This window comes from Schistocerca nitens, chromosome 3 (assembly GCF_023898315.1).
Source record: "Schistocerca nitens isolate TAMUIC-IGC-003100 chromosome 3, iqSchNite1.1, whole genome shotgun sequence".
Classification (NCBI taxonomy): domain Eukaryota; kingdom Metazoa; phylum Arthropoda; class Insecta; order Orthoptera; family Acrididae; genus Schistocerca; species Schistocerca nitens.
The window spans coordinates 650,554,186-650,570,272 of record NC_064616.1 but is presented as its reverse complement, the minus strand read 5'-3'; the positions used below and the strand labels follow the sequence as shown (position 1 = coordinate 650,570,272).

The 16,087-nt window shown below is 40.7% G+C and overlaps 1 protein-coding gene across 8 annotated transcripts in view; it reads left to right on the top strand.

The window, feature by feature from the left end:
* Positions 1-4,445: 4,445 nt before the first annotated feature.
* Positions 4,446-16,087, top strand: part of LOC126248615 (protein phosphatase methylesterase 1) — a 102,284-nt gene continuing 90,642 nt past the window's right edge. For 2 of the 8 annotated variants that reach the window (XR_007545515.1, XR_007545514.1), the window contains exon 1: positions 4,497-4,843. Coding sequence is in view for 5 of the 8 variants with exons in the window: in XM_049949768.1 (XP_049805725.1) it covers positions 4,782-4,843 (62 nt within the window). In the remaining 3 variants the exon portion in view is untranslated. Of the gene's footprint in view, positions 4,844-16,087 lie in introns of all 8 variants that reach the window. The other 6 variants (XR_007545513.1, XM_049949773.1, XM_049949768.1 and 3 more) reach the window with 5 other exon arrangements.

The window sequence follows — 16,087 nt, the reverse complement described above, 5'->3', positions numbered from 1 at the left end:
GGAGAGCCCTGCCGATAATGTTCCAAACATTCTCAATTGAGGAGACATCCGGTGACCTTGCTGGCAAAGACAGGGTTTGGCGAGCACGAAGACAAGCATAAAAAACTCTTGCCGTGTGTGAGCGGGCATTATCTTGCTGAAATGTAACCCTAGGATGGCATGCTGTGAAGGTCAACAAACGGGGTTTAGAATATCGTCCATATACTGTCATGCTGTAGGGGTTCCGTGGATGAAAACTTAATGTGTGCTGCAATGAAATGTAATGGCACCCAGACCATCGCTCCTTGCTGTCAGGCTGCATGGCATACGACAATCAAGTTGTTATCCCACTACTGTCTGAGGTATCTCCAGACACGTCTTTGCTGTTGTTTGGGGATCAGTTCGAAGCTGAACTTATCACTGAAGGCGATTCTACTCCAGACAATGAGATTCCAGGCCAAGTGTGCCCATGACTACTGCGGATGGGCTTGTTGGTGTACAGAGGTCAGTGGTAGTCGGCGTCAAGTTAGAAAAAAACGAAGAACATTTTTGTCTGACATTATCCATGTTGCAGTTGATTACGTTCTGTTTTCTTTTCATTGATTCTACTTTATTATCACCTGTTTACACTGTTTTGTGCCAAAATAAAAGCAAACTTGCAAAATTTTCGTTTGTTTCTTTAATTTTGGAGACTTGTCTACATCCACATTGACAGTAGCTGCCTCGTCCTATGTGACAATAGGATATCTCACCCTGTATGATGTTGGCTTAAAGCCATAAATATGAAGCCAGCGACTTACGCATTTTATTTAGACCAAAACATTGCGAGTAGGGTATGTGTACTGTAGGGTTATTAATAGAAATACAAACCTAAATTTGTATAAAAATGATTACTTATATTACCTACAGATGCAAAAACATGAGTGTTGAGTCAAATATTACTGTCTGTAGGTAAATGCTTTAGCTACAATAATGCAACGGCTTTAAAAATAGACTATTCGTTTCGAAGTTTTTAGAGACTGACTTTTATACTTATAATATGTTGGTTCCTGAGGAATAGCACATGGAAAAGCTTGTGGGTCAAGGCTTTGTGACGAAATATAGCACACACTCAAATACAGTACAGTATGTTCAGAATGTGTCCTCAAAACTCAGTTTGACTGAAGGTCGACGTCATATATTCACATCACATCCTAGCGCCTTTTTCATATTTTCTCTCATGCATGCAGCATGTTTGCTGCACTACAGTTTTCATAAATGAATGTAATGTTTCTGTGTATGATACCTATTTATTTGACAGAATTTGATATTAAACTTGTTTTACTTTGTTCTTGGCAGTTCTGTTCACAGCAGCTGACTATGCATTATATGTTTTACTTGGATATTTACCTTTAAGATAATCCAGTGTGTGAATGTTGTGAGTAGGTAACAAATTATTAGTTTAAAATTTTAAACGTACGAATTCTTTTCTGTGTGTGTCTGATTATTCTGCTCTGTGCTAATTGTTATGATGGAAGAGTTTTCTTTATTATTGGAACTGTTGCTCCAGAAAGTAATAATGACCGATGTGTATAAAAAAGTTCAACATTTCATGCAAATTCTACACATCTGTTTGTTTTCTATTGTTGCCAAAAGACATTCCCCTCAATCTAGATTTGAGGAACAGTTGTCATCTCAGTTTGCCAAGACAATATCCTGTATGTGTACCGTAAACAAAAGTTGGTAGGTATGGTTCTACGTCTGAAAGATGACATCTGTTCAAATTTAGCGTCAGTCGCGTAAGAGTGGTGCTAGTAGTGTCACCATGAAGATGTAGGTGAGGTTCGTTTTAAATACCCACTGCACAGTCGTTAGCCTTCGCTACCTTTGAGATTGGATGTGCTGAGCTGATGTTAGTCAAGAATGCCTTTAAGGCGACAAAGATAGCATTATCAACATCTCACTGAGTTTGAATGAAGTTGTGTACTAGGGCCATGAGAAGCCAGATGTTCCTGCTGCGATACAACACAATGACTTGGCAGGAATGTAGCCACAGTATGTGATTGCTGGCGGCAATGGTCCGGAGAATTTACAGTCACAAAAGACCAGACTCTGGGTGGCCACGTGGCGCTGCCAAGAGGGAAGACCATTGTGTTTAGCGTATGGCTATTGTGCATTATACTGCATCTGCAGCAGCAATTTTAGCACAGTTAGGATCACAATGACACAATGAACTTTCACAAATCAGTTACTTCAAGTATAGCTTCGAGCCAGATGCCCTGTAGTGTGCATTCTACAGACCACATACCGCTGCAATTTGCCACTTCAGTGGCGTCAAGCCAGAGCTCATTGTTGGAGGGCAGGATGGAGGTTGTTGTGTTTTCTGATGAAAGCCGATTCTGCCTCCGTACTAGTGATGGCCGTGTGCTGGTTAGGAGGAGGCCAGTTGAGGGCATGCAACCAATATGTATGCGTGCTAGACACCCAGAACCTACACCTGGAGTTATAGTCTGGGATGTGATTTCGTATTACAGCAGGAATACTCTTGTGGTTACCCCACACATGCTGACTGCAAAATTGTATGTCAACCTGGTGATCCGACCTGCTGTGCTGTCATTCATGAACGGCATTGCAGAGGGTGTTTTCCACCAGGATACACTCGTCCACATACTGCTGTTGTAACCTAACATGCTCTACAAAGTGTCGACACATTGACATGCTGTTCTGACCTGCTCGATAACCAGATCTGTCTCCAAATGAGGACATGGGTCATCATTGGACGACAACTCAAGCATCGTCCACAACCAGCATGAACTGTCCTTGTATTGACTGGCCAAGTGCAACAGGCATTTGGAACTCCATCCCACAAACTGACATTGAGCACCTGTACAACACAATACATTCATGTTTGCATGCTTCCATTCAACATTATGTCAGTTACACCAGTAATTAATGTACCAGCAGTTCATATTTGCCATGTTTTATCTCTCACTTTCATTAACCTGTGACCTTGCAATGTTAATCACTTAAATATGTTTCCAGGACAAATGTATTCCCAAAATTTCATTACTCTACATAAAATATTTTTTGATGTTGTGATTTTTGCCCGTCAGTATTTATCTAGTGCCATTTAAGTAAAATTGTCAAACGAAATTGATAGTTTATAAAATGACCTAAACAGTCCTAGAGAGGGAAGAAATGTGTGTGCGAGAGAGAGACATAGATAGGCTTTGCTTAGCATTATGCTTATGATTCTAATAGTAGCGCTTAATTGCATCTAAGCCCAGTCAATAATTTTCATACAGTACTGTCAGAATTGTCATGTTCCTTTACAGATAACTAAAAAGTGTCAGTTTGGCACTTATGTTCTGAAAATCTTGCATTGTAATAGTAAAATGGTAGGAAGGATCTTGTGCCATTTGTACTGTTAACCATTAAAGGTAACAGATAGACTAAAGTTAAAATGATCATCTGATTTGCCACGGTATGGTCAATGCCTAATGAATGAATTTTTGCATCGACAGATTAAGTGCTCAGCTATGAGCATTCCTCTACGAAAGTGTGTCATGACTAAGTACATACTCGGATGTAACTGTCAATTCAATGACCTTAAGTAGAGAGGACAAGTTTCACACAGGGTTTTATGAGAGAAATCCTTGTTTCGGTCTCAACAAGATGGCGGATTTCTGTGCCCCCCCCCCCCCTGCCTTCATCTAGTGCCTAGGTAATGCTATTTTCGTTTTCTTCTTATTCTAGCCTCCTTGTAACATAACCCTTTGGTGTCAAGTTACATTAATATTACAGCCCAATATATACATTTGCATCACTCACTGCTGCAAAAATTTTTACTATCTGTCAGTTGGAATGACACTAGGAGCGCTAGCTGCGAGAAAGGCTGCCGTAAAATTAATGTTTGTTTTTAATAATTTTTCTTCATCATTAACGAAATAAATATTATGTTTTTGCATTCCAAGCATTACTAAATTATCAAGAGACGTGCATAATCGTAAAATAAATGTAAAATCAACCGGATGCAAGTATTGTATTTCATACCAGTTTTTTATGTTCCAATTTCACTGTTTTGACTGGAAGTGTTGTGAAGAAAACTTTATGTTGCTGAGTAGATATACGACCATTTTTTGTAAAAGGTTATTTCTTCTACTTTTTACTAGCCATTCACTTGCACTGAAAAGAAGACGACATTCTTCAGTAAATACCTGTAAGTTACAATAGAATCGTAAATAAACTGTCCTGTAATGTACCATTTCATACCTCGCAGGGTCCTTAGGAGAGAAATAGAAAGACAAATGTGGCCCCATTTTTTTAATTAGTACCGATTTTGGTGGCACAGCATACGCCCCCTGTTGCAAATCTATGTTACAAATCAATATAAACGGTGCTATTCACGTTCGTCCGACATCGTATTCAAAAGTGTAGGTTTCGGTCCGCTGGGAGCGTTGTTTTCGCAATGTTCAACAAAAATGAGCAGGCTTGTATGTAAGGGTGGTAGGTAGTCTCTGTGGTAATATCTTTATGGGCGATTGTATGCTTTGGGGACGAAAGAGAGAATGCTAATTGGCGCGATGGCTAGTGGTGTGTTGTAATTTGTGACCGAGGAGTTTGTGTGTATTTGTTGGTGAAATGTGATTATTTCATTCCTATTAAGTTCAGTTTAGTGTTCAGTGAAGTGTTGTAGAAAATGTAGTGGTGTACAGACTCTAACCCGAAACCGACTCATCGAAATTTTTTTGATTTTGTTAAATGTCATCATCTGTAGCAGTCGTGACTCGAGCGTGATTTCACTTCAGACGTAGAATTAAATAATGTCATCGCTTCAGAAGAAAGCTCTAAAAACTAATCTCCCTCCAGGCCCGTCTGTCGCAAGGTATTGTTAAATTTGTTCATGATTATTAACGTTAGAAATAGTTGAGGTTTTTTAATATTAGATTGTTACGGTGTAAAATGAAACATTATGGTTAGAAATTATTCTGTCAAAATGAATCACTCTTGTCGTATCAAGTGTCTATAAATGACATCTTGTTTGGCCTACTGATTTTGGTAAGATTCAATTTGATGTCGTTAGTGATAGTTCTTTCAATACTGCTATTTGTACACAATCAATAGTATGCCGTGACTCATTTCAACTGTATACTTTTTATATCATTTAAAAAGTTTTTCTTACCGGCCTTTGTGATGGTAAGAAAAACGTTAAGTAGAAATTTCGTAGAATCGTTGTAACCTAGCAGTATACTTTTAAACCACTGATATTACCCTTGTTTACAGTTTGCCTACTGTGATAGTTGTATTCAGAAGGGATGGAATGTTGAATGATTGCCCGAAACTGCATTAATTTATGAAAATTTTCCCTGTGAGCGGTCGAGAAAGCAAGTAATTTTATGAAATGTAGGAGATTAATCATATTTCTTTTGTTTGTGTTCCATCAAATATGTTATCTATAACACAGAAGGTATTGGATGTTTGTCAAACAAGAATATCAACTTCTGTCTACAAATAGATAGTATCTTTTGTGAGTAGGATTACTGGAAATGCACGGGATAGGTGTAATTTTATGTGGTGTAAGGTGCCCCTCCCTGCCCCCCCCCCCTCCTCCTGCAATGGACAGGTTCATCTGTTAAGAGAAGCCAAATTCCATCTGTGAGAAGGAAACTATAGTTTTCCTCTTTGTGACAATTTGTTACTGAGCATATTGTAAGCTTTTGAATTTTATCCATTTCTGCTCCATACCTTTGTCCTCAGCGCTGAATATTTTATATTGACAACTCCATTTGTATCCTGTCACTGTTGCTAAGCAAGAGTATTTTCCTGTCTTTCATAACAGTCATAATTACACTGTATATAACCAATGATGCCATCACAGGCTTATCAGCATTGGTGGCCTAACTTACATTGAGTTGAGTAGTTCAGGTTGTTAATATGAGGTTTAAGATGTTGCCTTCAGGAGTTGTTTCTCTGCCTGCTGGAAGTAATTTTTGGGCAAGACATTCGGAATGATGTCAGGTGAATTCTTGTCTCTGGTACTTGTTTTGATTGTATGAGTCTCGTAGTCTACACCTGTCAAGTTAAAACTCCCCTTTCTGAACCACATTTGATGCTTAAATTCACCCACATAATTTCACATGCAGTAACCATAACAGCTTCACTGCATATTATTGAATTCTTTACTCCAGTGCCAGCATTGGCCTATAACCTTTCCTTGCAATAAATATTTCAATCTGTATTTAGGATTTTGTTGCTGTTCACATTTGTTTTCAACTAACTTTCTGTTCCTGATACTATATGGGCAGTATTATCTTAAATAAGTGACACTAGTTGTGGGACTGTACCATAGATACTCCTGCAGTTTTGTAATATCACATTAAACTTTTCTATTTCCAACCTGTGAGGCCAAATAGTGTCTAAGAGTAATGTGGCTGATCTATCTTCGATTTCAACAGGCAATTAATCACAGATCCAAACAAGGTGGGGTCCTCAAACTTGAAAAAAGGCTCTGTGGCAAGGAACATGAATGACAAAACACAGAAAATTAAGTTTTAAAACAATAAATCCACTATTCAAACTTGACTCTCATTTTTAGTGCTATCAGAATATACAAAAATACAAGACTTGATTCTTCTCATTTCATCTTGTACACTGTACACAAACGTGCACATTCCCATGAAGCTCCCTTGTGTACATGAACATGCTCTGTGGCTAGGTACTTCAAGAAGTACGATGCACTTGTAGTGCCTCTAAAATTTAGTGGTCTTGGAATGCCATTGACACAAAGTGCAAATGATGTGGAGAATTAGTTGCAAACGATCATGGAGAACTGAATAAGAAGCACCAGAGTACCTCAACACTGGATTAGGAGTGTCTCAAGTCTCTCCATCATGCCAGTATGGCACACACACAATTTGCATCCATTTCACATGCAGAAGGTACAAGCATTGCTGCAGGAGACTAATAAAAGAAGCTAGAATTGTGGAACTGCATTATACATCAGATGCAAGACCAGTGTTCCCCAGTAACAATTTTTGTAAGGGAGATTGTAGGTAGACTCATAATATGCACAAGTGTAAAAAAGTGGACCCTCTGGGCACTCTCATATGTACACAGTGACAAAAACAGTGTTGATATCTGGTGTAACATGTTTTCATAATGTAAGGCCATAGGTGCTACAATAAACATGGATAGGAGAAATGTAGGCCTATTTCAAAGTAATGTAACAACAGTATGCAAAGTGTAACACTGTCAGATAAGTGTCTTACCTTCTTACTTTGTTGATATCATTACTATAGATGTGAAAATGGGCACAGGCTGACACTGAGAAGTAATGTAATGGCACAATAGAACATACAATAAGGGTCAACATTTATAGATAATTTGACAGTGTATGGCAGATATTTACAATAGTTACATCATTCATGAATGTATTTGTATCTTTGATCTTTTTCGGAAATATTTTCAGAAGTTTGTTGACCAATCATGTGAATACAGAACATTATTGAGGACAGTTAAAGGTCATCTGGATCCTTTGATAGTGATTGCTTGTGGACACACTATCTAACAGCTAATTCGTGAGATCTCAGAACACTGGAGTTTCTTTCATGTGTCCATCCGGAATCTCCAATTTGTGAAGGGGAGATTTTAGTATCGTTTACTTGCAACAGAGAACATAAGTATGTGATTTTGGACACAGGCATAATGGATGTGTAGTAAGCAATTCTATTTTTTGTGCTATGTTGATAACTGTTGTTCTTTGTGACCTATCTAAGGCACTTGACAATATGAATCACAGTATTCTTCTAGATAAATTGAAGTTTTATGGGATTGATGGGATAGCCAACCAGTGGATAATGTCGTATCTAACCAGAAGAATGCAGAAATTTGTACTTTTAGTCCGGGGACCTAATTCTGACTGGGGTGAAATTACATATGGAGTTCCCCAAGGCTCAATCTCACATTTACTATTTTTCCTCATCTGCATAAATGATCTTCTGTGTAATATACAATGAGCAGAATAGTTCTTTTTGCAGATGACACCAGTATTGTAGTCAATCCAAGCATACATACAGAATGAGAAGAAATGGTAAACAATGTTCTTAAAAGTATCATTGACTGGATCTCTGTGACTGGTTTCACTCTGTTTTAAAAAGACACAATGTATTCAGTTCTGCACATTTAAGGGTACTACACCAATGATAAATGTAGCAAGTAGCACCAGTAGTATGTAGTAGGAATTACTAACTGAACTCATATACGTATATATTTTTTCTTTTTGTGTTAAAAAGGCAATGATTCGTGGAACATCTAACTAACATGTTTATTTCTTCCTGATAGTTCTTTTTGCTTAGATCACACACAAAATTTTGCCTCCTTCAATTCCCACCCTACACCACACCACTCTCACCCTCTGATAAGTCAGACCTAGAGCGTGTGAGCAAGAACAGTGTGCTATAGTGTAGGTTACGTGTAGAAAATGTGGCATATCAATTGGAAAAAATGTGTACTATGTACATAAAGTACATACAGAATAACAAGTGGAATCATTAATAGAACAGCAAATGAATGTAAATGAAGGAAAAACAGTTCTAAATAGAAATAGTTGGATTCAAAAGAGCTGCCAAGAATCAGTACCTGTATAATTAAATAATTTGCTTTGTATTACGGACCATTGAAGATGCCTAGCATGGATAGGCAGAACATGTACATTTCAGGTGCGTCATATAGCCATGTAAGAGGCATGCAACCTTTTATAGATGGGGAGCTTTTTTATATACGCTGTTGTTATGGTCACTGGAGAAAAATTTAGTCACTTGATGTTGAGCATTATCAGCAAACTCATCTCCAGGATATATGCAGAAAGGTTACAAATGTCTTTAGGAACACAGCTTTTTTTAAAGTAATTACCAAATAATGAAATGGACAAAAGTTTAGAAGAATGTAAATTAAAATGAACATACACTATGTGATCAAAAGTATCCGAACACCCCCAAAAACATACATTTTTCATATTAGGTGCATTGTGCTGCCACCTACTGCCAGGTACTCCATATCAGCAACCTCAGTAGTCATTAGACATTGTGAGAGAGCAGAATGGGGCACTCCACGGAACTCATGGACTTCGAAAGTGGTCAGGTGATTGGGTGTCACTTGTGTCATACATCTGTATGTGAGATTTCCATGCTCCTAAACATCCCTAGGTCCACTGTTTCCGATGTTATAGTGAAGTGGAAACGTGAAGGGACACGTACAGCGCAAAAGCGTACGGGCTGACCTCACCTGTTGACTGACAGACCGCTGACAGTTGAAGAGGGTCGTAATGTGTAATAGGCAGACATCTATGCAGACCATCACATAGGAATTCCAGACTGTGTCAGGATCCACTGCGAGTACTATGACAGTTAGGCGGGAGATGAGAAAACTTGGATTTCATGATTGAGCGGCTGGTAATAATCTACACATCATGCCAGTAAATGCCAAACAATGCCTCGCTTGATGCACGGAGTGGAAACATTAGACGATTGAACAGTGGAAAAACATTGTGTGGAGTGACAAATCACTGTGCACAATGTGGCGATCTGATGGCAGGGTGTGGGTATGGCAAATGCCTGGTGAAAGTCATCTGCCAGCGTGTATAATGCCAACAGTAAAATTCGGAGGTGGTGGTGTTATGATGTGGTCATGTTTTTCATGGAGGGGGGCTTGCATCCCTTGTTGTTTTGCATGGCACTATCACAGCACAGGCCTACATTGATGTTTAAGCACCTTGTTGCTTGCCACTGTTGAAGAGCAATTTGGGGATGTCGATTGCATCTTTCAACATGATCGAGCACCTGTTCATAATCATGGCATGTGGTAGAGTGGTTACACAACAACAACATCCCTGTAATGGACTGCCTGCAGAGAGTCCTGACCTGAATCCTATAGAACACCTTCGGGATGTTTTGGAACACAGACTTCGTGCCAGACCTCACCGATAGACATCGATACCTCTCCTCAGTGTAGCACTCGGTGAAGAATGGGCTGCTATTCCCCAAGAAACCTTTCAGCACCTGATTGAACGTATGCCTGTGAGAGTGGAAGCTGTCACCAAGGTTGAGGGTGGGCCAATGCCATATTGAATTCCAGCATTACTGATAAGAGGGCACCACGAACTTGCAAGTCATTTTCAGCCAGGTGTATGGACACTTTTGATCACATAATGTACTAAAGGGGGAGGGGGTAGGGAGCATCATAAAGATGATAATGGCATCATGTAAAAATACCAGCATCAGAATACAAATGAATGAGGAAATATAACATTATTTACAAAGTAACAAAGTGGCCAGTACGTGGTGTGAATAGTAGCACAAGGAGCACTGAATGTGGTTGACAAGCCAAATAGATGCAAAATTACTTAAAAACAAAGCACATCAATAAGAATGTTATACAGCAAAGATCATAAAATACCTAGTTGCCATATATCAGAAATAAGAGACTTACAATAAAAATATAAAACCTAAATGTAAGATAACGGATGAAAGCTAGATGGCACATTAGGCACATGTAATATTACATAAAGGAAATATGTAAATATTACATTTTACAAAAGACAGACTCTTATTAAGCTGCACTATGGAAGTCAAATTCATATGATTAAATTAAGAATGTGAAGAGAAGGGGACAGAGGTGCCCATTGACAATTTTTGTTTAATACTCACATTCACAAACAGTGAATAACATAACGTAGTATATAATTAAAATAAGTACAGTTTTAATGTTAAATCAATGATAAAGAGCCTAAAGAAATGGATATGCAACTCCATTGCAAAGGTTGAAGAGAAAAATGGTTTACATGATCAAATTTGAATGAAGGCTGATTGTTGTCAAAGTGCTGGTTGAAATATACTGTTGTAAAATGCATGTACATCAACAGAATCGTAATGAATGTCATCCGGATTTACATGGGCTCCATTGTAATTTATGAATGGTAGGTACATCAATAAAGAGTAAAGGTAAATAAAGGGGAAAGAGGAAAATAAAGTAAGGGCATGGAGATGGGTGTAAAAAATTTTGTTAGAAAGGCATAAAGGGGAAGGGACAACATGGGTCGGAAATAAAGAGAACGGTGATACAGGGCAACAGATAAGCACTGTGCAAGAGCAGAAATTGACAAACTGTAAATGAAAAGTAATGGTACATTGTTGCACAGTATTCTAAAGAGGGGAGGTGACAAAGAAGCACAAGAACCACGTATAAAATAATGAACCTATACAGGAAAAATAATAAGCAGGCTATATAGTGGAACGTGGAAATAAACTATGTAAACAACAGGTCATCAGGTACATTGAAAAACTATTGGTGAGCCAACCCTGTTTGTTGGTTAACCACTTTTGGGTGACTGATAGAATGATGAATATAAATTTAAAGCTCCTGAAGAATGTCTAAATCCTGCCCTTTAGGCTCGGTATCCAAGATTTCTAAGTTATCGTTAATCAAGGATAGTAGATGGCCTTCATTTGTAAAATGAGCCATGGGTGCTGTTGTTTTTATAAGTGTGCTCCCTTAAATGTGTGACAGTCCTTTCGAATCTGCCCTATGTAAACATTATCATGTGAGCCACAGTTAATTTATGCTCCAGATATTTTAAATTTCTCTCCCCTGCCATCAGGCAATGGTGTGTGTGTGTGGGGGGGGGGGGGGGGAGAGAAACCTATTTTCACATTGGCTCTCTTGAAGGTATAGCCTCTTATCATAAACAGGGCCAAAGTAAGATAAGGAAGCAAATTTGGTTTTCTCAGTAAATGGTGGAAGTAGGTGGTTTTTCTCTGTTCAGAATGTTATCACCCATTGCACGAATAAAGCTTTCAGCATCTCCGTTGGCAATTCCAACTTGAGTGATGATGTCAGTTTCTTTTCTAATAGTTGCAAATTTCGGAATGAAATTCCTTTCTCAAGCTGTAGGAGAAACACACACACACACACACACACACACACACACACACACACACACACACACACACACACATTATTGGGGGGGGGGGGGAGGTAGCAAGTTACCTTTGGTTTAGGCTTGGGAGGCTACAGCGGTGAAAGATTTGCTTTAAGGATAGCTGCCATCTGCGCAGTTCAGAAAAGCTGGAGAGGATCCATATGGCACGGGTTGTGAAGCAGCCACTGAAACCTGGCATTTTGTGCTCTGCTGCATGTTGTGCCACTTCTTCTGTTTGTAAGCAGTTTGATTGTGGCCATTCATTTCTGGTTGATAACTGGTTGGTTGTCAGATCAATGTAAAACACTGTGCAGTGGTTGCAGCAGAGCTGGTATATAACATGACTGCTTGCACAGGTGGCCCAGCCTCTGATGGGATAGGACAATCCTGTGACAGGACTGGAGTTAGGAGGTGCTGAGTAGGTGGGTAGGGCAGGTCTGGCATTTGGGTCTTCAACAAGGGTAGGATCCGTGGGGCAGGGGTTGGGAGTGGGAATGGCATAGTGATGGACTAGGATTTTAAGTAGGTTGGGTGGGCAGCGGAACACCACTTTGGGAGGGTATGGAAGTACCTTCGGTGGAGTGGGCCTCATTTCAGATCATGATGATAGATAATCATAGTCCTGGCAAAGAACATGGTTCAGTTGTTCCAGTCCCAGGTGATGTTGGGTGACAAGGGGGCACTTCTTTCTGATTGGTTCTTGGGATGGGTTGTGTGTGAGTATGGCACGGGACATATGTTTGCCTGTCTGCGAAGGCCTTCGTGAGACTTCACCCCAGTACACTCACTATGGGCCGGGAAAGAGCTGGCTGGTATTCGTGTGTGTGTGTGTGTGTGAGAGAGAGAGAGAGAGAGAGAGAGAGAGAGAGAGAGAGAGGAGGGGGGAAGGGCACACGTGCATGCATGCTTGTTCCTCCTGCAGCGTGAGAAAGGAATTTCATTCTGAAAGCTAGCAAAGCAAGCTCTGTAATTTTTGTTTTTGTATCTGTCGAGGACGCAGCACTTCTGCCTTTCAGTGAGTCATCTCTTTATTCCTTAATAATTCATTACTCTCAACCAGAACTTTCCATGCGTCTTTTCTAATAGTGTCATCCTTAAGTTGTTCAGCAAGCCTATCGAACGTAGAAAGGAAATGTACTCACTTATGGGAGATGGGATGATTTAAGTCTATGTCAGTAATTATTATCAGTGGTTATTAGCTTATGATAAATATCAGTTAGGTCAGGGCCCTCCATACTTATTGTCAGACCCAGTGCTTATAGGGCGAAGGTTTTAATGTGTTGCAGAGTGGCTGGCTTCTCCTTTTTTATTCTCATGGTGAGCCAACCATGGTAACCTGCTTTGTTGTTTTATTCTCTTCATCCTGTTTCTTGTATTTCTGTGGTTTTCTTGTCCACTTTTGTCCATGTTTGTTGCCCTTCATCATTCTTGTGATTTTCCCTTTCATTCTGTTCTGAGTTGTCAGTCTCTTTTGTTTTATTCTCACACTTGTGGCATTGTTTTATTTGGAACAAGGGACTGATGACCTCGTAGTTTGGTCCCTTCTCCCTCTTTTAATCCAACCAACCAACTTGCTCATTCTTGATGGAGCCACTATGATTATGTGGTTTCCTGGTCACATCAGTCTGAGAGTAACAGAGACTGCTGCCAAGGCTGCAGTCCTTGTACCTCAGGCCACTAGTTCATCCAATCCCTCTGATGATCTCTCTGTTGCTGTCTGTCAGCAGGTGGTTTCACTTTGGCATCACCACTGATCCTCCCTTTGTGGGATCAAGCTCCAGGGAAAGAAGCCTTTTGGAGTGGCTTGGATGACCACCTCTGGGCCCTCTCGCCATGAGATCATTTTAGCTAGGTTGCGTATTGGACACTGTCTTTTTATCCATCGCCATTTGTTAAGTGGTGCTCCCCAACACTTTGTGCTCATTGCCCTCAACCTTGGCCAGGCTACCATTTCCTGACAGAATACCTTGTTTTCAACCACTTAACGTTCTCATTTGTATTTGCCGTCTGCGTTATTGGCCATTTTAGAAATGACGTGCGGGCTGTCGACAGCATTTCACTTTTTATCTTTCTCACAGTATGACAAATGACATTTAATCTTTAGTCTAGAAGCTGCATTTCTCTATGGCTTATTTTATAGACCTTTCTCCACATCCCTGTTATTAGCTGTTTTTCCTTCCTTCGGTTGGGCTTAACATGTAGTTGTTTTTAAATCCCGTCATTGTCTTCATGTTATATGGTTCTGACATGGGCATGTATGACCCTAGTTATTTTTGAGCCCTAAAACAAAACAAACAGCTGCAGGCCTTCTTGGGTAAAGTTAGTTATTATTCTAAGTTGCTCCCTCAAGCAGCACACATTATGCACCCACTTAACCAGTTGTGGAAGAAGGGAGTTCAGGTAACTGGCTGCCTGTGAGCATGCTTTCAGCCAGCTGAAATACCTTTTATGCTCAGGGCCCTGCGTTACGCCCTTTTCTCCCATCATTTCCCTTTGTTTCTGGCTGCTGATGCTTCCCCCTGTCGCATTGTTGCAGTGCTTACACATCGAAATGATGATGGTACTGAGCAACCCATCGCCTGTACATCTGAGATACTGACACCTGCTTAGAGAAACTACTCACAGTTAAAGAGGCTTTGGTGACCATCTTTGCTCTTAAGAAATTCCATGTGTACCTTTTTAGGACCAAGATTACCCTCACTACTGACCACAAACCATTGGCCACACTCTCCACTTCCAGAGTGGATGGCTGAAAGGCCCCAGCATTGGGCTCTTTGCCTTAGTTCTTATAATTACACTACTAAGTGCAAGCTTACCATGCGACATGCAAACATAGAGGCACTCTCTCGTCTATCCTCCGGACCAGACCTGGCATTTGACCGACAGATCTTCTGTTTCCACATTGACATAGAACAATGCTACTTGGATGGATTTCCCATTACTGCTACTCACATCAATGCAGTTACGTGCTGGGACCCTATTTTACGGTGTGTTACTTTATGTGCTACATGAGTGGCCCACTTGTTTTTTAAAATCAGCTGATCCACAACTCCAAGCCAGGGCTCACCTCTCTCACTACCCCCCTGCGGGCCCAGGGTTAGAATAGGCCCGAGGTATTCCTGCCTGTCGTAAGAGGCGACTAAAAGGAGCCTCACACATTTCGGCCTTTATGTGATGGTCCTCTGTAGGGTTTTACCACCATTTTTTCAAAAATTTTCCCAAAGAGCGAACCAATTGAGGAAGGTGCATTGTGTCCATTGTGCATTAGATCTTTCGCGCACTTTCTCGTCGTGGCATTGCAGTCCCACTCATCTTCCATCTCTTGGGCGAGGACACTTTCCTGGGTGTGTTTTCCTCCACCCACTATGCAGTGTCATTTTCTGCACAAACGATGACCATGGAATTCTTTGCACCTCATATCCAGCACGGTAGCCAGTCCGTTGTGGTGGGACTGCCATGTACCCTGTTGGCTGTAGCCCCCTGACTACACAAGGATTGCTCTGCTGATGCCTGCACCATTAACTCCCCATGTATGCCCAAGAGTAGATGCCCGTCACCCTGGGGCATTGGGACTACCTGCAGTGGCCATCCTGCCAGGTGGCCTTTGCTGCAGCTGGGTGGTGCTCGGGGGAGGGCCCCCGGTCAGAGTGCGTGGCATCAGAGCGATTGACACGCGATGAAGGTACCATGTCATCAATTGCTGGTGATCAAACGCCAGCAGTCTCTAAGTGTTCCAAGTCGCAGTACAATGCAAGGAAGTATGATCCTAAATAGTTACCCTCCCTGGCCACACCATGGGAGGAACACCAGGCTAAGGATGGCAGCTAACCTTTCTTGCCCCGTTACCTCATATGTACAATAGTGATGGGGACTCCTTTGTTTCAGTAAAGCCTCAGTTTTTTTTTAGAGCATTTAGAGGACAGGTTTGGGGAGGTGGAGGGCTTGTCCAATATGTGGTCAGGGTCAGTCTTGATAAAAACGACATACTCTGCCCAGTCACAGGCATTACTCGCTTGTGATAAGCTGGGGGATGGTTCCGTCACCATCGTGCCTCATAAGAGCTTAAATATGGTTCAGGGTATTATATTCCACATGGACCTTCTTTTGCAGTCCGACAATGAGCTGTGCGCCAACTTAGAGCAATGAGGAGTTCAT